A 25,704-nucleotide genomic window follows, 5' to 3' on the forward strand; every position below is an offset into this window, starting at 1 on the left:
ATGGCAGGATGTCAGGTGAGCAAAACTACCTAAATGAATTGATAAAGTAACCATAGCGATATAAAGGATTGTGAGTTTTGCGTCGCTGTTAAAAAATAATATTGGCATGCTATTTAAAGGAACGATAGAATTTGTAATTTGTTTTTTCACTCGTAAATGAGCCATGTTGTAGCCTGCTCAAATGCTGGGTGACAGTTCCTCAATATAACTATGTTTCTTTATTTTCTTGACGAGATAACAGATGAAAAAAAAAAGCATGCATGTCTCCTCCTGGAGGACTTGTGGGTGCAACTGTGACGACCAAATCCCCAGAGCCGACGGCACCGACTCTCCATAGGACTCTTGCTCAGCAGTACCATCCCATGTTGAACTCAGGTACAGCAATGACATGCAATGATAACTTTATATTTAGTGTCTGTTATTTAAGACTTCAAGAAAGCATCTGTTCCGTGTAGTTCGTACTGTTTAATAGTTCATATAATTTTTGCATGTGCTGTGCAGTAAAAAAAAAAAAAACTCAATATAAGTGGCTAAAACTCAAAATATTGATCTTCAAATCTAAAAATAAAAGCAAGAATAATCCTATTTATTTATTACATTTGTACGGGACACTAACATAGTGGTCCTGGTCTCTTGGGCCACTGTTAATGTAGAAGCCTGTACAACATGCACACAAAATACTATTTTTTGTTCTCAAAGTATCTGTGACTGGATAGTTAAGTAAGCAAACACATCCCCAGAAAGGTTAAGGTTAGAAGCTGGGACTAAAGACAGTGGATAATGATAGTATGAATCAGTTTTGTTTGGGGCTGGAGATGAGCTAAAAAGACATATTAGATTAAAAAGCTTGCAATGGCAAACTATTGCCTAGAAGTTACGGAATAAGAAAAGACACTTATCTTCAGGACATTGTGTATCGAAGTTATTCAGTCTGTTTGCTTGGTGAGACATTCAAGTTATTCAAGGAAATGATAACAAACCAGTTTTGTCAAAATACCCCAAGGATCAAGATATTGTGTTGGGGTTCACTGTATTTACAAGCTGATGCTAAAATGTGACACAAAGATTTCAAAAGGCTGATTTAAAATGTGCAATTAGTTCTGAGTGATCTGATAATTGATGAATTATCTCCACTCTTGAGCATAAACAACGACTCATAAGTTCTTCGTGCTTGAAGCTACCATTATTGCTCATGTTTAATTCAAGGGGACGTGCATATTTTAAAAGCAAGCTGTCACTTCTTCCTGATGTTGTCGCGTGTTTAGACAAACGGAAAAACAGCACTCATCACCGGAATGATTATGCTCGTTCATCAAGTTGTCACCCCCCCCCCCCCCCCCACACACACACACACACACTTCTTTCTCGTACCCCTCATGCATGTTTACGAGCGCTGAGACAGTTGTATGAAAAATTGCAGTGACTGTGGTCAACCTCCGTGATCGAGCCACATCACACTTTGATGCTCTTCAAAATGGGTGATGAACTCCTCTGGAGCAAACAATATTTTATGATATTTTTATTTTTATATGTTTATCACAACCACAAGACGAAATAGCCTTATCAGTTAGCAATACTCTCGCTCTCGAGCTTTCATCCTCTGTCTCTGTCTTTCTCTCTCTCTCTCTCTCTAGTCTCTTTCTCTCTCTCTCACCCTCACATTTGCTCTGCCTTCACCATCATTTATCCTCAGTGCATTGTGGATCTCTGTCACCGTCATTCTCCTGGTGTCTGGAGAGGTGAGTGTTCATTTTTCCCACCACAGAGGAGCTGGAAGGAGGAATAGTAGGCGGAGTTTCATATCAGAAAGCCACGTGCATGCCTGAATGTGCTTTGTGCTCTTAAGTGAAGGGAAGAAAAAAAACGGACACCAGACTGTAATAAGAGGAAGGGGAGAGTTTGGGGGAGGCTCCTGAGACATTGAGGTTTGACAGAGATAGGGGGGAGTGTAAAAAGTCAAAAGGAGGAGTTGGGGTGTGTGAGGGGGAGCAAATCCTGCCCTGGAAGGACGAGGAGGAGGAGGAGGAGGAGGAGGAGGAGGAGGAATCGCATCCTAGAGAAGAGTCGCAGCCACAGACTCTCCAGAGACTGGCATTGCTGTCTGCGGCACTCGCTGACTGACAGGAGGAAGAGGAGGAGGTGAGAGCTGGGTGTGAAGACCAGTCTCTTCAGTCGGACAGAGAGCGGCAATTGAGAGGAAGAACGTAAGCGCGTCCTGATTAAGGAAATTAACACCGAGAAGAATTGGACCATGGCCGTTCAGCTCATGCCCGAATCGGCTGTGTGTTTGCTCATGGTGAGTCCCCGGTGTACAGTATTGTCATCGCCTTTTGTATTCAGCTTTCTCTCATCAGTCTCAATGAAAGCAGGGTTAAAAAGATGTGTGGCCCTCCCCTTTACCATCATTCATCAGTAAGAGATTTTCAAGTAACTTCCCAGTGAGAAAGGTGCCGAGTTTTACCTCTGACTCGTAAAAAGTCAAGCTTTTGTCTCGCTGCTGCTCCACATGCTCGTGCAGTGCGGCGTGGCGGACTGGACTATGGTGTGTTAAACGTGGTGTCTGCATTGAGGGATTTGTTATCACTTATTGTGTGTGCGAAAAGTGCTTTTTTTTGGGGTCTCTTATGTCTCAAAGGTTTTTGCTAAGGATTCAGTGCCTCATTGACAAGAAGCAGACCAGCTTGACCTGCTTCTCTGCTGACCATAGAGAGAAATTACATAGCACTGCACAACATGTGTAAATGCATTCAAGTCCATCCTTTGGAAAAGCTGCGCTGCATGTTAAGTATGCTTGTCACGCTATTGTGTCCAGAATCATGTAATTGCCGGTCCACTTGGTAGAAGATGGCACGCTCCGCTCGTTCTCATTCTATAGCTGTGGAATTCGGCTCTGGGGAGTCATGCATCGCTGCACTACCTGCTACCTCCACCTGTGATGGCTGTCTGTTACTATGGCAATGGGCCAGGGGAGAGGTGGCGGGGTGGAGAGGCGAGGAATGATTGAAGCGGCGGCGGGAGGAAGGTGAAAGGCCAAATGTGAATGATGGGGCCAGAAGACAGACAAAATGGGTTGAAAGAGGGCTCATTTTCTTAGAATGTGGCCAGTTATTGTCTCCTTTTGGTTGCATCATCAATCATCCCCATCTTCATTTTTTTCCCATTTGAACCCCCATGAATACAAAGTACATTATTGAGTTTTTTTTTTTTACTATTATGCGTTTTTATAGTAGTACCTTGACTTACAAGTTCAATTAGTGGCCCAGCTTGTATCGAAGTGTACCGTTATATCATATGTATAGAAAAGTAGCACTGTATTGTAAAAATCTCTCTCTCAAACGCACGCACGCACGCACGCACGCACACACACACACACACTCTCGCTCTCTAAAACAAAATTGCCCTTTCAATAGAAAACTGACCATACTCAGGTACATTTTTTGGGTCGCAACATAATAGTGGACGAAGCAACAGCTCTTAACTTGAAAACTCATAAGTTGCAGAATCCGTAAGTCAAGGCACTGCTGTATTTGAGTTTTACCTCATCATGATCACAATGACTTTCTTCATGAAAGCTTAATACTCGGTTATATTGCCTTACTGTGAGTTGTGGTGACTCACGTCCCAGGGTGCATTGGAAATTGGATTATCACATAAACGGTAGGGTCTCTGATGGGAGAGTGGGTCTTTTATGCAGGTTCACTCTCCAGTAAGTGACATCACAAATGTGAGTGTAAATCACTTGGACGTAATATTTATTATGGATGATGCAGGAAAAAGTATCAAGGAACCCATGCCCGGTATTGAACAGTAAGCAGCCATGATGAGACCATTTTCAGGGCTGGTACTTTGACAGACGCTTACTGTGGAATTAATCCACCTCAATCAGAAGTAGATATACTAGATTGCTAAACAAATTGCCCCTCGCCCTTTTGTTGTCAGTGCGGCCACTTTTCACTCTCACCGCTCCATTGGTACGTCTTTGGTACACTCTCCATTCACAGCCTTCAGCGCTTGGCGCCGAACAGCCTCGCATGCACATCAGTGGCTCTTAAATGCAGCTCTGGCACCAGCGGAGGTAAATAACACACACTAATGAGCACCTGATAAGTCATTGTGAAGCTGGGTGATCTATTCACGTAACCTAATAACATTCAGAGCCCGAATCCACCTGAATTATTAATGAGGGTTTATTCAGTGTGTGTGTGCGTTGGTGCGTGAATATGTGCGCCCAAGCAAATATTGATTACACTCCCTGCATCTGCGTGTATTAATACTACAGGTGAATAATTGAGGATCTCCTGTGGTTATGACTGGGAGCTCTTGTAAATAATTCACACTGACATGATAGATTGATGGACTGGTAGATCTAACCTTTGGCCTGTGTATTAAGTGGTAAACAAGAAATAATTATTTGAGTGAATATTTACCATTTGTTGTCTTTTGAAGGACACAGAATACACGAGGGAAGTGGCATGCATTCATTAAACTTGAATAAATCGATCCAATGTATCCGCCATTTTAGTCATGCCCATGTTGCAATCAAACACTGCAAATTTATCCTGTCTGCCACAAAGGCCTGTGATTTTTTTTTGCTGTTGATGGAGAGGGTAGAACAAAAAAATCGATACCATGACTCCAGCCACCGTATCATCGGATCTAGGAATAGATTACAAACGAGATAGAAGGCGAGGCTGAATGATGCTATCCAGATGAGAGCGGACGTGTCCGCGGCTTTATCTGCTTCCAAAATGGAAACTTTGATTGGCTCTTCGTTTCCTCAGATCTTTGACAGTATTGAGGTTGCACCCTGCTAATTGTGTGCATGTTTATGAGCTCATTACTTTAAATTAGATTCGGGCACTCCCAGGATGCGGGCTAAGGTCTCTAAGATGATGTATCCCGGAGGGACACACTGAAATATAATATGAAATGCAGACCAAGTATAAATGAGACACATTCAGTTTTATTAAAGGATAAATTAAAACCTGTGCCTCTTAGTGACTGGCGGGTGTAAATAACTGCAGTTGGCAAAAATCTCGAAGGCTCCATCCAATCAATAGGTTTAGCTTTTGATTCATTCAGCTAATCCGGGATTTCACATTTCAACACGTGTGCACTTCACGTGTGTATTGCCTCATGGAATTGTAATTAGCTCATAATTAGCTGTTCTCAAAGCAGAGTTTCTCGTACTGCCAGCTATTTGGAGTTATATGACAATGCAAGCACCGAACCGTCAAAAAAGCAAAATGTGATTTTTTTTTTTTTGTCTACAGATGTACAGTTATGAAACGCACCATTATTAACGTACTACAACCATGCATGCAGAGAAATCAGAGCACTTTTTATCCATCGTCTGCGTGACATCATGGCACACTCGTGGCAAAGACGGCTTGTGTCATAACGATGACCTCATAACGGAAATATTATTTCATGTTCAGCTAAGGAAGAATCCAGCCAGAGTGAAGCCCTCACATTGCCCTTGATGTTCCCTTCCATAGCTCTTAATTACTGTCCCTCATTTAATTACCACGCCACTGAGTACGCAGACAAGATGGCTCCGTGTGATCATGCCTGAGGTTTCATTTGGCACTAATCAAATCAGCGCTCTATGACATAATGCGGCATGTGCGGGTATATATAAACGCCTACTTGGAGTGTCGCATTGTGTCAACGCCAGCGATCACACCTCACGTTCAAATCTTCAAATTTTCTTTTCCTGCATGTAGGCTTATGGTTATGCTTCCTGATTCCTGGTGGGATGTGCACCTGAAGTGTACAGATGGAGGAGACTGCTTGGGGGAGGGGGAGGCAACATGACATCATGCTGGGATAATTGATTCTTGCCTGTAACAATGGCGGAAGGAGGATCCGATAAGGCAGATTACAGTGTGTGTTTGTACACACTCGACAGATTTCTATCTTTTGATCTGTTGTACATGATACAGGTGCAAGCGGAACCAATTTGTTTTCCGTCATATTCACCTCCCATCTCTTGTTCTTGCTCCGGCTTCTCCATTACAATAATGAACAATAGCAATCGTTTTGCAGTTCATCATTGGCGCAAGGCTGCTGTGTGAAAGTGGAACGGTCATGCTCGAGTGACGCTGCGAGCTGTTACTGCTGATATCAGCTAAGTAAAGCTGCAAAGTTGCTGCAGGGGGGGAGCTGCGTTTCCCCTTCATTCTGCTAAAAGAAACTGTGGGGTATTATTTATATCCATTTATATGTGATGGTTTTGCTCATGGGCGAGCGGCTGAGTGGATTGATTTGAGCTTGTATGAGAAAAAACAGCCGTGTGCTTCTGGATGAAAGGGTGGCAGCGGTTAAAATCAAGTTGCTGAATGTGCAGCTTTGAAAAGCAAACTTGAGGAAATGTGAAGTGTTTTTGGTTACTGATCATCATTTGTCCATATTGATTGAGTGTCCGGATAGCACAGTGACCTCGTGGCACACGTCTGCCTCACAGCGCTTCGTTTTGGGATTTGAATTTTGGCACAGGTTGTGACGCTAATGAGGACGAGCGCTCTAGAAAATTAATGGATGGATTGATCTGATTTAAAGGAACATCATCAAGATATTCAAAGCTTTTTTTGTTTCTCTTTGAAATACAAATTAGGGATCATTTTGGATTCAGGATGGTTACTCGCTGATACTGAAGGCTCCATTAAAGATAAAAACAAACGTATGCAGGAAGGTGTGAAACATGGTTCTCACGTCTCATCATCACATTCATGCATGCATAAATGGATAAGGGCTTGTGCGTGTTAGACCGTAGTAAGAACAGCGTACACCATTAAATTGTCTGCACTGTCGACTCTGCAGCCGGTTTAAAAACTGCTGATGAGCTGGAGAGGTGAAGTTTCCCCTCTTGTAATTGACTGATTATTTGAGTATATCAATTTTTGTTTGCAGCCACAGGAAGCTCTCGGGTGTGAATTTTGTGGTGAACATGTCCATGTAAGCAGCAGGCTTCCATTGGAGTGCATCCAATGGCAGAGCAGCTCTGACTGAAAACAACCATTGATCAAAACTATGGTCATTTTTATGGCTCTCCATCTTTATTCTGGCTTTCCTTGCAGTAGCATTGCCACAAACAAAATTCATATGTTAGAAAAAAGAATGTTTTGTAAGTCAGTCTTACAGACAGAAGTTCCGTACCTCATTGCCCAGCAAGCTAACAGGTTATTGCCCATGCATGACATTTATCTGATGGCCTGATCCCCCGCAGAAGGCCAATCTGCCATCAAAATAAGACAAATGTGCTCGTTCTTGTTGGTGGAGCATCAAAACACAACAGTAGTCTGTTTACTCCAATTTAATCCGTTATGGTGGACATTTTGGGAGCAGCCAGTGGTACATTAGATTTAAAATCTCCGGTCCATCCCGTCAGGGATATATATTTTCTGAGTGTAGAGCTAAGGCCACACTTTTATTGCAATTACAGTGGTGCCTTGAGATAAGCGTGACCTGACTTATGAGCTTTTTGAAGTACGTGCTTTCATTGGGTCAAGTTTCTCTCTTTCTCTTTGCATCTCTCTCTAGCTCTCGCTCTCTCTCTCACGCTGTCTAAATGAAACAACCGCTTTCTGTGTTTTCGCTTAATGCTATCACATAATGGGAAAAGCAATTGACAGGCTCATGAATAATATTGATGTGGAGATAAACACGATTTGGACAAACCAATAATTTGCTTTGGAATAACTTGTTGTGTAGTGTCAACCAACATAAGTAATATTTTTCATCTCGTGGCCGTTCCACCCTCGCAAGGTGCCACCTGTCATGTGCTGAAAAGAGTTGCCAGAGGGGGCACGGGCAGCCCAGAGTGATCGAGACTGCAGGCGGTCTGATTGGTCGGCCATCTGTCTCCGGGAGTGAGCAGATGTCTTAGTAGGAACACCAATCTCCGCTCGCTTCCATCTTCACCTCCGTTTGCTCTGCTTTCCTGTTGTCTATGTGTGTGTGTGCGTGTCTTGTTGCGATTGCGGTTCTTTGACGTGCCGCTCGATGTAGGTCCCATCAGGGCTTCCAGATGGGTTGACTTAACAGTCCATGTCATCACGAAGAGGTGCTTAGTTAGTATCTTAAGCCACTTTCAGTAAACGCTTTGAGTTATCATGCAATGTATTCTCACTGACAATATATTTTTCTTCATGTCCATCTACACAAAACACATTTTTAATTTTGACACTACTTTTTGACAGTCACATTTTTGATGCAGCTCCTGTTTTGGATCTCTTCTTTTGCTACTGAGGTAGTGATACAATACTCATAGAAAGGTATTGTGTAGATAACCAATATCCACATTTCATTATTATTGGATATATCATTATTTGAACATTATAGCCTACAAGTATTGATTTTTCAAATGTGAGAGACCCAATATATGATATGCTTAGCTATGGAATTAACAGCCGCTCTCTCTATCCCTCACACCAGCGCGACCTGGGTTGTCACGGCAACAGTTTGCAATACTGCCTTGCAATCTAAGAACCTCAAAAACGATTGCTCACGAATGAATGGGGCTCAATTCAAAACATAGCAAGAAACATCAATGCAGGTTGAGTGTGTGGGCATGAGCTCGGCGCCTAATTGGCAGGGGTGTCAAACATGACCCGGGGACTAATTTCACATGACTGACGTGCTAATGCCTCACATTAAATCGCAACATTTAAAGATGAAGTATGCAGCAGAGAAAAGCCCGAGGGAACCAAGGAGACTTGCAGTTGATCTTGTTCGCCGCTAGAGGGAGGTAGAGACCACAGAAATTAGACTCCATACAGACAGTAATTATTGCATAGTAGTACTGTTTATTGGCTTGGACAATGTTTCCCGGAGAGTGTAGACTTTTTCATGTTTGCAAATGGTACGTTAAGGTTGGCCAAAAGTGATTGACTTCTGCTGACTTGAACTGCAAACATTACCTGGTATTTTGTTACAATTAAGGAAAAGTCTCTCAACACTCATGTTAACTGTATATTTCACTACTGCCCATTTTTAATAAGCTCAACCGTCGAAATGTAAACATAGCATTTGTTTTCTGCCTTTCTTGTGTACTAGTGTTGCATTTGCAGAACGCTCGAGTTATTCCCAGCCAGCGTGTGTGATGATGTCATGGTGAAAAGGTCTATAGTGCCACTGGCATTTTATCATGTGGTTTGAGGCGCTGTGTGCTCAGGTTCAGTGTCAAACCCCATGTGGTCAGAAGCAGGTCTTCCTTGTGTGCTGTTAAATGGCAACGCCACAGGAGATAGGCCAGTCGCGTAGTCTACATATGCACATACATAAGCGAACAGTGTCGCTGAGGGTTAATTATAGGCCTGTATATATCAGTGGAAAAGATAAGACGAAAAAAAAAAAATTCCTCTGACAATACAAGCAATTTCAGGTACTAGCCACCAGAGATTCCATTAGATGGCCATATTTAAGAGTCTTTGTAATAATAGCCAAGGCACAGTTACTATTGTGGTAGATATTGGGTTACTGACATAGTTGTCACACTGGTTAAAAAACAGAAGTAATGAATCCTTCACGTACCGGTTTGTTTTCGGTGAAATTCATTTTGATGACTTGTTGACTTGTAACAACGACAACAACAGAAAAAAATAATACCCTTCACGATGTGGAAATTTGCATTTTCCAAAAATGTTTTTGTTGATCACAGCCTTAAGTTCGTCACCCGTCTCTCGCACATGCAGTAAGCTCACCACCCACAGACAATATGTCCAGCCTGAGGCTGTATTCATTTAATTCAAATTCACATTCATCATAAGAGGTGCATTTCAGAGCAACCTGTTTCTCGCATCTCGAGCGATTTTATGTTAAGAATTTTGATCAGAAATGCTCGCCGATCAGCATCTTTATGGTGTTTCTGTTAGTGTGCATGTGTGATGTTATTGCACCTATCAAGATAGATGGAAGAATATTATAAACATTGCGATAGATGACACGATCTCCCTGCGGTCGTATCCTTTGCATACATTTTCCCTTTTGAGCACAATGATCCTCTGGAAATGAATTGTGTCGTAATTAATCTACAGACTTGCTTCTACAGTGTTTTGCCAGTTGGTGGCAGTGTGTTAATATTTTAGCTGAGTGTGTTTGAGAAGTACCGAAATAGGTCAAGTTTCTGGAGAGGTTGACACGATTGATGATGATAATAAAGGATGTCTCTCCAAAGATTGTTGACATGATGTCCCCTATATGTATTTGTATACATATAGATTTATCTATTCTCTCCCTCTCTGCAAAGCTCAGTGTGCTTTCTGCAGTGAGTTCCGGTTGCCCATGGCGACGGTTGCCAGGCTACCACTGTGGAGTGACTTCATAGCATGGGACATGTGTGTGCTGTGGCTCAAGATGAATAGGAGGGCATTTTCTCCTTCTTGGGGTCTAAATTGTGCATTTAAATGCCTATTTCATCGCACCAATAGAGATCTTTCATGCAGCATGTGGTGGGCAAAAGCTGTTTTGTCATAAATGATATTAGATGCACTTTTTGGAGAGGTGAATGTTAATCAAATGAGTTTTTAATGGTTTAATGGTAATGAAGTAAAGACACAAAAGCAATATCCCTAGATGATGAAAGTTATGGAAATGAGCTTGATTAAATATTCTCTTTTTCTGCCATTCTCTCTCTCTCTCTCTCTCTCTCTCTCTCTCTCTCTCTCTCTCTCTCTCTCTCTCTCTCTCTCTCTCTCTCTCGCTCTCTCTCTCTCATGCCCTTCCTCTCGCTCACTTTTCACTCTTCCATCCGTCTCCCTCCCTTGAATTCTGTGTCTCTGCACTCGGGAGATAAGATGTTCCTCACTGAGCGACACAGTGATGAGATGTGAGGGAGGAGGAGAGGGGGCTTTCCCTCTTCCGTTTTTAACCACCCCCAGGCCTGCCAGTGCATCAGCAAATGTGGACCACATCTCTGTATATGCATATTTCGCCTGCCTGCGCTTGTGTTTCTTTAAACTGCTGTTCAATGAACTCTAGATTGCATGTCAGACACGCTGTCCCCCTCGGCAGCAGTCGACTTCAGCTTCGTCAACCCTCGGCTGCAGGAATAGACCAATGTACTTTAGGTTGCATCATAAACTGGCATAATTTATAATTTTATTAAAGTAAGCTCTGTAATTAAAAAAAACAAGAAAATAAAAGTACACCACTCAGCCTTTTATGAAGTGGAGCAAGAAACATGGTTATAGTGATGCCTTGGGAAATATATAGTAACTCAAAACTCCAAACATATTTCATTTTTCAATTTATGTTTATATTTAAAAGAAATGGAAATGCTATTAATCAGGTCCATTTTCCCCCTCCAGAAAGAGCTATTTTTTTCATATTTTTAATAAGGAAAACAATTTTCATTATATTGATAAAACGTAATTATCTAATCATTTAATAATGGAATGCAACAAATAACGCAGTTTGTGTATTATGATGAATTCATTGTGGCTCCTCGTGGTGTCAGTGCTGGAGTAATGTCTGGAGTTTATTTGCTTACCTTCGGCCCCATTTACGATTTATGTACCTACTGTATGTTTAATTTAGATAATTGATTCAAACAGTCGTTATTGCCCTCCGTGTCTTATTACTTTAATCTCACAGATACATGTCCCATAGATCCACTGTTAATTATGTGGAATTGGATTGCTCCTCTGCTTTTGCCAATGACCTAACGTAAACTGGGAAACTTCCCAAAAATAACAACAGAACAAAAAACATGGATATGTCAACATGGAAAATGCAAATCATCAAGTTCCAAAATCCAGACAATGCACTTCCCCATCATAGCTGCCTGTGCATTGACCTTTAGTTGTTTACAGGCACACGCACACACACACGAGTCGATTGGTGTTGTTCCATGCGGAGGAGGAGCCTGACTCTGGCGAATGAGAGTCCGCAGCAGTTGCCTTTCGAACGGCATTGATTTAGCTGAAGTGCTCTGACAGGCTTGGGCATTGACTTATGGGTCCCCGAGCTAGACGCCCGGGCGCACGCGGCGAATAACGATGAATATGGCCTCTCTCTTTTCCCGTCCTGCTCCTCCATCTCTTAGTTGCTGACCTGTGCTCGTTCAATCCACATGGGTGGTTTCTGTGTTTATCATTCCTATCGATGAATCCTGTTGTTACTCTAAAAACAGACATTTCCCAATTACAGTTGCACTATCAAACCAAAATGAATTGAGCACAGCTCCCATGTGTCTTAAGAAAATGTTTCTGTTAAAATACACCTCGGATAAAGATTTACTGCGCATCCAACAAAACTCACTGCAGCTCTGCTTACCCTTTGACCTTGATATGAGAGCAGGGGCGCTACACCTATGTTGGTGTTGCTGTCTGATAGATCCTCTGCATGATTGTGTTTCACACAATGTAGTCTGTTCTTCGTTTGAAAGTTACTCCCAAGCCCTGTTCAATCGCCAACTTATCTTGCAATAGAATTACTCATTTATTGCGCTGCCATTGATTAAAATGGTACGGAAACATCGTCACCGGCCATGCACATTGTCTACGCCCGCGCCAAACCCGCTACAACACAAAAGGCTTTATTCCCCCCAAACATGTATAGAAATGAAGATGTGTAATACCTAGAAAACTCTAATACAAACTTGTGCAGATAACACAATAGAAAATCTCAGCAAATACAAAAAATACCCAGAAAAAAACTAGAATCAAAAGAATCGAATCAACACAATCATTGCCTGCTTACACATCAACATTCATCGTCATTTACATGTTCAGAAAGGATTAGGAGGGACTATGAACATTTGTATTCCTACTCCCTTATTTCATTATTAATATAATTAACAGTTTAAAAATATTTAGAACTACTATCCATACATGCAATACACTTTTTTTGTCACCTTTTCTTTGCTTTAATTAAAAGCAACTGAATCCCACAAACTCTTTTTTTTTTTTAAAGGTCTCAGCGCCCTGAGTAATTCAAGTTAAAAAACCAAACCAGCCTCTAAAAGGCACAAGATGACCCCGAATTCTCCCTCCCTGGCCGTGATGTACTTCAATTGATAAATCAGTACAATTACACCCCTTGTTTCCCCCGTGGAAGTGCAGCCTGTGTTTAGCGGCGGCTAATTACCACAGCCCATTGGCGGTCTTCTTTGTGCGGCATAATTGCAGCCCTCAGTAGAAAAAAACAGACAAATTATTTTATATAATACGATAAAATACATATTTATCCATATAGCGCTTTCACAATGGCTTTTGCAGTAACAATGTGCTTTACATAAAATAACAATACAACAGAAAATATCACATAAAACATCGGCAATAATACAAACATTGATGTTTGAAGCGGTTATAGTGGTTTTCATGCATTTGTGTGTGTGTGTGTGTGTGTGTGTGTGTGTGTGTGTGTGTGTGTGTGTGTGTGTGTGTGTGTGCGCGCGCAGAAGTCTGTAGGCACTTGCCAAATTAGGCACTATGAGGTAGAAACCCAAATGGAACACAAGAGACAAGAATAGCAAGATATAAGGATGATGCATCGCCGCACTCTGACCGAGTTGCGTTAGCTCACATGTGCATGATGGAAAAAGTCGCAAGGGATTCATTTTAGGGTCCAGATGGAGCAGCAAAGACTAGTAGAGGAGGAGGAGGAGGAGGAAGGGGGGGAATGGGGCGACGCTGGAGGTGGATTTCAGGGTAGCATATTGCAGTATGCATCGAGCTGTGCAATATTGCCCTCTTATTATAATGTTATCACCTCCTACATCCCTTGCACCCATTCTCTTTTTTATGTGTGGCTGTGTGTAAGATTGAAAGGGGACCGTTAAGGGTTGGGGGCAGGGATAAGGTGTATTTCTTCCTCTGTGCGTGTGTGTGTGTTGTGGGGGAAATCTGGGATTTGCTGCCAGGTTAACATTCACTGTCAGCAGTAATGTGCAATGGCAGTATATTGGGCCGTATGTCAGTGAGGCTCGCCAGACTCTGCAAAAAAAAAAAAAAAAAGCACATATTCAAGCCAGCTTGAATAAATATCTGTTCTGTTGGAGCCATAAACATCTTCCTACCCAAAGAGACCCCCAAGCTAAAATGGTCTTATTTATTCTGCTTCTACATTAGCCGAGAACAAGAGACGTGCAAAATCGAAACGAGGCATTCGTGTCAGTGCAGTCAGTTCATTCTTGGTGCACGACTACTGCCGCTATCACATCTGAATAATGAGATTTCCCATGTGAGACCTGTGCTTCACTTATCCAATTTTGTCCATTATCGGTGCATGTGTGAGAGAAAACGAGGAACTGATATATGCGTGTGTGTGTGTGTGCAGGAGGGAGAGCATGTGTAGCGTGTGCTGTGATACAATCATATGGTCCAGTGGCGATGCTCAGCACAAAGTGATACATTCTCTGATGTGAAGTAGACCACGGAATATTCTCCTGTGGGAGATTCCATGTTTGAACGCGCTTCATAAATGAAACCACACGCCACAGGCGAAGCCGGCTCATTTTCATTTGATGTTAGCTGGCGCTAAGATAACGACGTGAAAGGTAATGCTTGGAGATGCAGCACGCCAAGTCGGATCCTTATCTGGTCGTCTTGTGTTGCCATTGCCAAGAAGGCCTACAGCCATATGGAGATGGCGGCTGCCATAGTTGGCTTGTTGCCAGAAGGGCCATTGTTTAGATAAGATATGATATTTAAGAAACCAAAAAATAAAATAATTGACCTGAACATCATCATCAATACAGTATGAAACGTCAGTAGCTGTGTAAGACATTTTCTTATGATAAAGAACAATTACAAATAATGTAGTTTTTCTAAGTAGTGCCTTTTCTTGTAATATTATTATATATTTTCTATTTATTTATTTTATTTTATTTTTTTCGGTGCGGCACTAACAACCCTTTGCACTCGTGACTCATCGTAGTCTGTTTTGGTCTGTTTTAGTCTCCTTGTTAGCCAGGATGTCATTTGATGCCGCTGGTCTAGTGCTAATGTTTGCTTTAAAAATGTGGTCTGACAAGTTTGAAATAGGTTAACCTTGGTGTATGAATGCATCAATATAATCAGCCATTGTTGCTGTTTACTCGCTTGCTGTGGATCTTAATGAAAACCATATGCAAGTGTCTTGGTGGTGTAAAAATATCTGGCCCATTTTTTATTTTTCAATTCAATATTTCTTTTAATATACATCCTGTGATATGACTTGGTGAGTATGTTTGCAATTAACTATGATGAGTTCCATTCAAATTAGACTTGCACCACCATCTCTTGTCAACCATTATACACAGTATCATAGAAAATTGGAGGATGCCTGTTTTGGAATATATTGTGGTATACAAAACTGTGTTTCTTCTATTTCCTCTAATGTAGAGACCTGATACAATTTCACTGACCTACATTAACAACTTGTCTAGGTGCCCTGGGGCGCCCATGCAATTGGAACGCTGTTGTGTTTGAAATGTCACCTGTGCAAAGTTCAGACAAAGATCTGCTGTCCAGTGCATAAAAGGACGGGGATGTCCACTGTGGTTAATTATAGTAGTGTTATTTTTTTTTGCCTTTTCTGGGTCAATGTAGTCAATGCTTGGTTGAAAATAATTGAGAAATAGAAGAAGCAGTTGTGCTGTGCAACTTTAAAAGCCTGTCCCAAGCACTTCTTTATTGTAAACGCCACGGAGCAGGGAGGACATGCTGTGTTTTTTATTTGTTAACACTTTAACGCTTTGGCTCTGTGTTCTTTGCCAAAACAGACACGGTTGCCTTGCAAACATGCGGGCAGGGTACACACCCACCAATTTGAATCTAGAATAAATTGGCCAGTTGTATGCTTACGACTCAATGCTTTGAAATGACCAAGACAGCATACAGTCCATCCAGTCAAGTTTGAGTCTCTTCCCAGATGATCAAAACGCGTGTACAGTGCTTTCCCACAAACGAAAACACAAAGCCAATATTCACCACGCTGACAATATCTCGTAATGGTACAGTCATGTGTAATGATTGTCTACAGCTGGAGCCCATGTGAGAATGGCTGCGTGTGTGAAGAACAAGGTTTGTGCGCTTGAACAAGTGACTTGATCATGCTCTTGTCTATTAAGAAAAAGGAAGCCGATCAGGTTGCTAGGCGATTAAGAGCCACTATTGTCCTGAGGGACAATACTAGCTCTGAGAGTGACCTCTCTCTCTTCTTCTTTGCTTTCCTTCCCCACCTTTTTCACACACGCAAACCCACACACACTCCATTTTTTCTCACCGTACCCCGACCCCCCCAAACACGCACACACATACACATTCGTCCCTACTCTGCTTCGGCGGGAGCTGCTAGCCTGCAGGAGGACAGTAAAAGATGCAGGGGGCCTGTAGCATTAAAAAAAACTGCAATCATTTGCCACATTGAAGAGAACAAATGTATCTGGAGGTGGGAGAGAGAATGGAAACGGAGAGAGAGGTAGCACAAAAAGCAGAGAGCGAGAGAGAGAGTGGAGAGAGAGCTTGCTGGACCTTGTAAGCTGAACTCATTGACAGGTTGGTGGGAGGAGAAGCTCCAGGACTTTGGCACTGCCCTCTCTCCTCCTGCTCCTAAAAGCTAGTGTGTCAGTGAATGTGTGAGTGTGACTCAGTGCCACACACACCATCGGTGCACTGTGTGTGGGTAGAGAGGAGATGCTCGCTCTCAGGATGAGACAGCGTTTCTAACAGGATCTATTTGCGGACCGGGGATAATTCCGCCGACGCGGCCGAGGGAAGCGAGCCCACCGGAACCGAGCCAATCCGTCATGGAGGGGCTGCTGTCGCCGATGAGGACGCGGGTAAGGTTACCATGGGGATCGCTGAGCGTCTCAAAACTACCATCGCCAACCTGTCACGCAGTGAGGAGAGGATGCTGAGCTGATGAAATGAATAAATAAGCTCCATGATGCGGAGAAGTTTCCCAGCCAGATCGCTGCTTTATGCTTGGGTTATGTTTGATCAAAGTGTTGCCAAAGAACAGCCAGCGCAAGCTGTGACAGTGTCTGCGTTCGTGTATGTGGAACTCTGGCTTTGAAAGAAGGAGTCAGTGTGTTCCAGTGGTGCCAACCGCCCCACAGTACAAAAACCACTGTGCCCTTTTGATTTGGACCAGAGAAGCAGAGCAAGCGGTGCAAGGGAGGAACTTGTTCTTGTCGTATAATAGCCTTTGTGTTGCAAAAGGCAATGGTTTGTGTGTTTTTAGTGAAAGTGTGCTTGTGTGAGAACACACTTGATTATTTGTGTGGAGCCATGCGCCTGCCTGTGACACCCAATGCCATTGTGGGGACCTTAATGGACCCCGAGAGCGCCGTCTCCCTCCCAGATGAGGTGCGAGATGGAGACCTGTTTATTCCAGCGGGGATTTTATGTTGGGTATATATTATAATGTGAGCATGCCAAGCTATATGATGGCCTGTGTTAATATTTATAAAGGCATGATTGCATTTGAAAAGAAAGCGGGTATGAGTGGTTTTGTGCCCCGCCCAGTTAAAACCGAGGCTCTAACAAGCACAGAATAAACATTTGCAGAATGAACTAGTTACCTGTCAGTTTAACCTGATATTTCTTCTACTCCTCAGTCTGACACAACCCCCCCTGACAGACACAAATCCCGAAATATATTCGGGATGCAACCAGAATTCCTCTTCCAGCTGCACATTTGACAGCTTGCATACATTGGCACAGGAGGACAAACTAAAAGCGAGTAGGCCACTCAGACTGCGGCTGTTCGCTAATTCACCTTTACAGGCGACATTATTAAATGTTTTCACAATTTCAAACCGGATGGGTTGGATCCAGATCTGTAAAGAGACAGCGGGCCAAATCTTGACGACAAGTATATGATTAGCAGCGAACTAGATCTCACTAGTGAATACACGCATAACAGCGCACCAGATCTTTCAATTAATTGCTGGAATTTGCTGATGAAATCCCAAGAGGCAGCCAATGAAGGTTGTCATGGTAACCAAATATGGACTTGCCTAAGATCCCTTAGAATAGGCTAATATCAGGAAGCCCGAAAATAGTGTAAAATTAATTTGATTTAAAAGATAATAAGAATAAACTAAAATTGAAAAAAAACCCATTTTTTCGGACATTTTGGTGAAAGCATTGCAGAGATATAATGAAGAAACATAGGAAGTGTTTTGAATTATGGTCTTGATCCTCAGCCCCTCGCAGTTTGTCTGGCACTTAAGATGAGCACCCTCACCGATAATTGTGTACGACCCCTGTGATCATGTCCGAAAGAGGAGCATCACAGGGCTTTTTGAAGATAGCCTGAGCTTCAAAGGCATGGCGGAGATTCAAGTCGAGCCGTAAAATCAGTTCTGTCTGCCACACTGACCAGATTTCCCCAAGAGCAATGCTAATAACCATCAGTGATGAAATGACCTTTTTGATTCCCTCAGTTTATCTTCATCAGCCACATTTAGCTTCTGATGCCCCGCAGCAGATTTTGTGGATCTCCCTGCCTTGGAATCAAAGCTACTTTGAGATTTATGTCAAAGAATCACAGCCTGACGAAACCGGGAAGGCGTCACACTTGAAGTTTTACACTTCTCTGTGAAAAAAGAAGAAATAAAGTGCAGGCGGATTGTTTCTCCTGCCTTTCTTCTTATTTAACCAGCGGCAACGGTTTAAAAATAAAAGAGAAATCCCCTTTCGTAAGACCATCTTCACATTCAAAAGCAAATATTGCCGATTCAAGTGTACATACAGCATTGCTGCATGTGGCAGTGATTCACTAGATGCTATATCCACTTGAATAAATACACGACACAACTCAAACTCAAATAAATGCCTCTCTTCGGCTTCCTTTAAATTCATTGTGACAAATATCCCATTTAATGAGTTTGTATGTTCTCCTCCCAGATTAAAAAAAAACGTGCATGTTTCTTCATTAAAGACTCTTAACTCATTCACTTTTCCATATTGCCAGCCATTTTAGATTGACCATTTTGACTGATTTTGGCTGATCTGGCAGTAAAGGTTTGGATTTGAATTGACACAAATAACCAAAAAAGGGAAGGATGGATGGAGGGAGGATGAAGAAAATCAGGGAGGAGTTGGAAAGAAAGCTTTTATTGTATTCTAAGTGGGACAAGCAAACCTGAGCGCTGTCCAGAAAAATGATGAGAAAGAAGTGAAGAAATGCCCCACGGCCACTGTAAGAGATAATACAGTACTAAAACTGTTCGTTCCAGCTTTTATCCATCGAGGTTTTTACTTCAGGGAACCACTAAAGGCGACTTTAGCCCAATGATAACTCAAACCCTGAATAAAAACTGCACCCTCTATAATCCACTGCCCTCTAAAAGCCAGAAATTTGTGCTGCGTAGGCTTTCTAAGAGATGTACTCAAAGTGTCCCGTCACTCTTTTTCTCCCTTGTGTTATTATATTACTGTTGACAGTAATGCGCAGTGAAGCAGGGAGATAAAATAAAAAGGGGCATTTGTGCAATCTCCTGCTTTGATGTCCTGGAGTTGTGTTCAACTAAAAAAAGCAGGACAATGAAAAAGTGTGCAAGAAGTCCCACTGCTTACACAGCTTTCTTGTTATCACATTATTTCTTGGTGTTCTTTCAAATGAAATATTACAGTTCATTTCTGCTGACCATTGCACACTATCTTGGGACGTGAACGGTGGCCAGCGGTGACAGCGGTGTCACTAACCACTAGATTTGAAATAGATGCAAACTCACAGAGGCGTGGGCTTCTTCTGGAGCCTTGTGTGTGTGTGTGTAATTGTCTACAGCAGTGAACATTAATTACAGTGTTCAACGTATTTATGAATATTTCATAAGGACCTTGACTTCTGAGTTATATTTATTATTTAAAACATACAAAACTGTCGAGTGCAATTTTTTTTATTTTAAAGCATATCATAAAAAGAAATTGTAGAGGCTGGAACAGATTAAATACATTTCCATTCATTTCAATGAGGAAGAATGATTTGAGATACTGGTATCATAAACTATGCTAAATGTGTACTGTGAGCAGGTCTGTGCTAGTAATCTCCCGGGACTAACTCTTAGCTTGGAAAGACTGCACCACACAGGCCTTTTCGAATCATGCAAAACACACACACCGCATGTGATATATGCATGTAGGTCAGTAGAGTAGCACAAGGAGAGCCGTAATTGAATCTTCCCCTTGAACAAATGTGAGACACTCTGAAGTGTATGAGTGTGTTGAGTGCATTGTTAACACTCCACTCCTAACGCAATCAATATGGAGTAGTTATCAAGAGATTAACCCTGTCAATGCGTTATCTGTCTAATCATCAGAGCCCACCAGTGCACTCCAACTGCTGTCATCTGTACGCTCACTTTCTCACTCTTGTGCTTCCTCGCACATAGGTACGTAATATCCGGCCACCTGCTGTGACAGATGGCTCGGAAATGGTCACGTGCATGGCCGAAGTGCAATCCGAGAATGTATACCGGGTTAGCATTTTATGCGCGAGCTAAAGTTAAAATCGGTGAATTCCTGCAATTTGACAGGGATTGGGACCAAATGCTGTTTTTGCAGTCGTACCTGTCTTTGCAGCCCTATATCCACAGCACTCATTAGCAGGCAGGCAGCTGTCAGAATGACTAAATTCAGACTGGGGACTCAGAGAGCCATAAGTCAGCCAAAAGGCAAGTGACCAGAACCTCGCTCAGATGAAAATAATTGGGAGGGAAAGGAAAGGGTGAGTGGGGTTTGGATCTACTGGACTAGGTGGGAATGCCTTTGGCAGCACACATACATATTCAGCAGCACCACGGCAGGTTGGCTCGTAGCATTCGAGGGCCAGAGGAAATGGATGAGGGATGATGTTTAGTGTTTGGAAGCAAGATGCATGAAAAAAAAATGTTACTCGTTCAATGTCATTGCCAAGATTTACACGAGCTTTTTTTCTAAAGACAAAACAGAATCATAATAATAATTACATTTATCAGTACTTTTGATTGTTTTTCACAACTTTTTAACAACAGTAGTCATTGTTATTTTTTACAGGTTGCCATGTACATGCCAGAGACCTCATGCTTTCAGACTTCTCTATTTTTAGTGCAATGTTATAAGTTGAATTTGAAATGATGTTTTGGGTTCATAGTTTGAAGTATATTTGGGGTTTTAACTGTTGTAGATATTCGTGAAAGAAATATAGCGGTGGCATCCATGAGTCACACATTTTTGGCTTTTTATGTTGAGGCACAGAGTACTTAAGAAGCTTTTATGTTTTCACCCAGATACAGTAATGCGAGAGTGTGTCCAAGTGATGTCAGCAGGGAAGACGTGATGATTGTACTCTGAGCTCTTTTTCAAGCATCGCTCCTTCGCTTTCGCCATGTGAAGGGCAAACTCGCCATCTTGTACATCTACGGTGCTTGCAAGTCCCACTTATGTCAAGTATGCGAGATGGGCTCTTGAAGAGGCCCGTGTGATGGGATCAATCAAATTGCATTCGAGCAGCCAAGGAAGCGAGCCGGCAATTCACTTAATGTTAGGGGTTGTCATGGCAACACCGGCTGCAGACTTTCCGCTTCATCACTTGGCCGTCATGTTGCAGGCTTTGCTGGGACGAATTGAATGATGCGAGGGGAAATTTAATTCAATACTCAAGTATTCTCATAAATCAGCAGTTCTGATGCCTTGGAACCGGACTGAAAGATTTCCATGATGCTCAGCTGTTTCTTGTGCTTTGACTTGCGAGCAGAAATTTGTGATACTCGTTTTTTTGCCACTTCCAGTTTGCTGTCAAGGAATCAGTTACGCATTTATTCAAAACAACTACATAGCTTTGCAGTTTAGCCTAATGCTACCAAACAATGCAAAGTAATGGCTATTGTAGACAGAGGTACGTGACAGAACTCACGGGCATAGATTCTTTATCCTCTGCGAAGACTTACTAATTGCATTATCAAAAAGCATCTCTTTAATTTGATTCTTAATTGGCCAAATGCCCTAAATCCATTAACTTTAAATGAGTTCTTTTAAAACATACATGTTTGTGCCACGGCAAAGACCCATTCGACCTTTCTCACCTCTGATCTTTACAAGACCCGAGTGGCAATTACACTTTCCATTACAGGGAGTTGGTCTCACACACACACCCAACAGACTGTGATGAATGAGCTGAGGATTAGTAATGTCACCCCTACCATGAAGGATGACCCTGCATTGAAAGGATATCATACATCACCCCATCAGAAGATCTTCATATTTACATAAAGCCCCATAGGAAATAGGAGGTTCCTCTAACCTTGTTAAACATTTTCTCTCATGTTGTCTTTTTATTCAGCTATTTTCATATAACGCCCCCATTAAAAGCTTCCACCCTACCCTCCATTCTACTTCTGGCCATTTGTCTTCCCTCTTGGGATCGGTAGCTGGCAGCAGCTGTTGGTCAGCCTGTTTAAGATTGATTGGCTAACCGTGAAGTGGACCGATGTCAACGCTGTCCTGAGGGGTGCCAAGAGAAGGGAGGAAATGACCGAGAAGCGGGGGGGGGGACTAAACAACTACATGTTTTGTGAAACCCAATTTGGAAGTACATCCATAACAATGGCAACAACTACATGTTATACTCCCACTTGGTCTCCAGCCGAATGCGTGCCGTTCCAAGCCTCTGGATCCGTCACAATTGCAGTCACAGCCTGGAGGTGTATTGCAAAGCTAAATCAGTGAGGTTCAATCTCCACTCTGCCGTGTTCCCGCTCTCTGGCCTTGGTGCTCCTTTGAGGGTAATTGGCAATGTTGCAATGACAACAAGTTTCCCGGGCCTGGGTCCATTTTTTGGGGGAGGGTGGGGGGGCGGGTGATCCCATAGGCTGTGTGCACTCGTTACTAGACAACCAAGGACAAAAACCAGCTGCAAAGACTATGCTAGCCATTTAAAACAATGAAACAAAAAAGAAAGAAACAAGAACAGCATGGAGAAGTTTTACGAAGCCAGCCCCTAGTATTAGGCATATTTCTTTTACTCACTATCCAAGATTCCATTCCGTTCAAGATTAGTTTTGTGATCATGTTTGTCACTCAAAATACTTCGTAAATCGTTCTAGCCCCCTCAAAATAAACAAAAAAATGTTTTTAATCAGAAAAATGGCACTCTATAATATTGTACTTCCTAAAAACATACCATCATTAATTATTATTGATTGACAATTGCACACTTGAATAGAGACTAAATAATTAAGCAGCGTGCATCTGCCACCTAGGGACTTTATACAGAAATTCGGGGATATATGTACATTAAGATGGTCACATCTGCTCAACAAGCTGCAGGAATACTTGGAATACAGAGGACAAAAAGAAATACAACGATATTTCCTCGCAATACATCTCAATTTTATGTTTGACAGTGGTTAGCTTTGCAATGTTTTGGTATTTTGTTCCATTTTGTTTTGTTTTATAGCACAGTACTTTACTATAATAATACTCTGAACAGCAAGGGTGTACCAAACCAACATCATTTGAGATTGTTATAGGCTCGTGAAATATGTTGACGCTTTGTCTTCCTAAAGCACCGCTTTGCTCCAAACAATTTTTACACAAACAATCTTAATGCATTGTAATATATTGACGTCCTTTTCATGCCCTAATGCACGAATGTCGATTTGATGATTACCATGTTCAAGGAGAGAGACGTCAAACGCTTACTGCGCTCGCATGCGTGTTGTTCAATTTGCATATGTAATATACTGTAAGAATGTGCCACGAGAATAGACAGCCAAATTCAAGCGCCAAACAGATGACTTTTTGCTATCAGAAAGCCTGAGGCTTGCAGGTTAAGAGCAGCTGGAAAAAAATGGACGACTCGGCAGATGGACAGATAGGGAGTTGGGAGTAATAGAATGAGAGATGATAAAGGAGCCAAAGTAAAAATGGTAATACATTTTCTCCAATTGTACTCTAGATAGGAGAATAATTTAAAGGAGATGTGATTTTTTTTTCCTCAATGAATGGACCAATACATTTTTTGGTTGAATTCAAGATATTATTTCAAACAGTCGTCTTCATCACGCTGTTCACGTTTGGCAATTCACCAGTAAAAATTTACATTTTTACCCCAAAGCCTAACTTTTTACAAGTAGCATTTATTCCGAACAGACACCACCATGTTGAATCATTTGAAGCATGCTATTCTGGCTTCGGCACCAAAGTGTAACAAGTACTGTTTGTTTAATTTGACCTCTCCTGTGTAGGCGTTTGGCTACGAATGCCGTGCAGTGGTTGCCAGGTGTGTAATTTACATACTCCTCCCTGTGTACACTGTACACACCACACCAAATTAAACCCAAATATGAAATCGCACTTAATAGATTGATGCTCACCGTACTCCAGGGAATACTCGCATCAACATTAAGTGTCTTGCTGACCCCCGATGCTCAGCTTGTTACAGCGATTAAATACGACATGCGTCAGCTTTATATCACACCTCGTGTGTGAGTACGTGCGTGCACATACTCGGGGGTATTTCGTTCTGAGCAGATGTGCACATCTGCTGTGGCAGTTAAAGCCATTAATGTATGTCTGGAGGTGTTTGCACGAACACGACAGCTGCTGTTGTATTATAGCTTTTGTGTTACATGACTTTGTAGAGATTGTTGATTTGAGTTTCCTCTTTCTTTAATTTGGCCTTACAGTGGCCAAAATGACTTTAAAGCACATTTTTGTCATCATATACAGTTCAAGTCAGCAGCAGAAGTCAACGGCTTTTTGCCACAGTATCTTCTGGTCTCTTGTTTATAAACATGATCATATGCCCTTTGTCAAATGGAAATTTGGTGTACATTTTGGCTGTGTGTCATACAGACATTGACCACCAGGGGGTACTCAATGATGGCTTCCAAGACTTCCCTAAATCAACCCCGGCCGGCACTTCCTTCTTCTTGTGTCTCAAGAGCTGTCTACACTCCTAAACAGGCATCTTTAATGAAAGACTGTAGTAGGAAGACCTACCAAGTGACAAAGATGCCCAGCTGTCAGGCACACTTGCCTCCTCGCCTTGTCCTGATTGATGTATGGAGCCAATGAGAGGGAGACCTTGAGCTCTAATGAGCGTCGCCCTACCACCCGGCTGCTGCGTGACAGTGGCGGCGACTGGACGTTTGGCCTCAGTAAACACAGACCTTTAGCGGGCCGCTCCGCTCATCCGTCATCAGAGCTTCCTTACAGGGGACCAGGTGGGAAAGCAGGAGAGGGTATGTGTATAATTAATGGCCTCATGTCGATCCTCCTGCTGTCCCAGGCAGAGACAACTGTGATGAGCCAGACAAAGACCGAGTAGCAAGTAAAGCCAGAAAATAACGAGTAGGGATAAGAGAAGTACACGAAGATAAAAGGCTGGATTTAAATGTGATTTTCCGGTCGACTAATTCAGATTACGTCCCTGTGTTGGCAGAGGTGCAACATTTAAAAGATTTTGGAAGTAGGTGCACACAAAATTTGATGGTGCCCAGTCGATTTTTAAGAAAATTAAAGGCTTCTAAGTGCACCTTATGGTACGGAAAATAGGGTAATTCCTAATTAGGTCTTTTGTCTGCGGCCATCCCATTACGCTTATATCTACCAAAAGCACAATTACACTGAATCTAGCCCCCCCCCATTGCTAAACCCGCCTCTTCTGCTCTGTCCTTTTGTTACCACAAAGGCTTTTCAGTTTACATGGCAATGATGGGAACCGAGGCTAAAATCGGGGCAAACATCAAGGGAAAGCATTTTGGCCTAAAGTAGAACCTGGGAGTGA

At 42.3% G+C, this 25,704-nt stretch overlaps 1 protein-coding gene across 2 annotated transcripts in view; it reads left to right on the forward strand.

Moving 5' to 3' along the window:
- Positions 1 to 2,071: 2,071 nt before the first annotated feature.
- The window catches only part of frmd4a (FERM domain containing 4A), an 88,795-nt gene continuing 65,162 nt past the window's right edge, over positions 2,072 to 25,704 (forward strand). Inside the window, exon 1 of one of the 2 annotated variants that reach the window (XM_037253329.1) lies at positions 2,072 to 2,296. In XM_037253329.1, coding sequence (XP_037109224.1) covers positions 2,252 to 2,296 — 45 coding nt within the window. In that variant the 5' untranslated portion in view covers positions 2,072 to 2,251. Of the gene's footprint in view, positions 2,297 to 15,974; positions 16,766 to 25,704 lie in introns of those variants that run through there. The other variant, XM_037253330.1, reaches the window with a different exon arrangement.

The sequence above is a fragment of the Syngnathus acus genome, chromosome 6 (genome assembly GCF_901709675.1).
Source record: "Syngnathus acus chromosome 6, fSynAcu1.2, whole genome shotgun sequence".
Classification (NCBI taxonomy): Eukaryota; Metazoa; Chordata; class Actinopteri; order Syngnathiformes; family Syngnathidae; genus Syngnathus; species Syngnathus acus.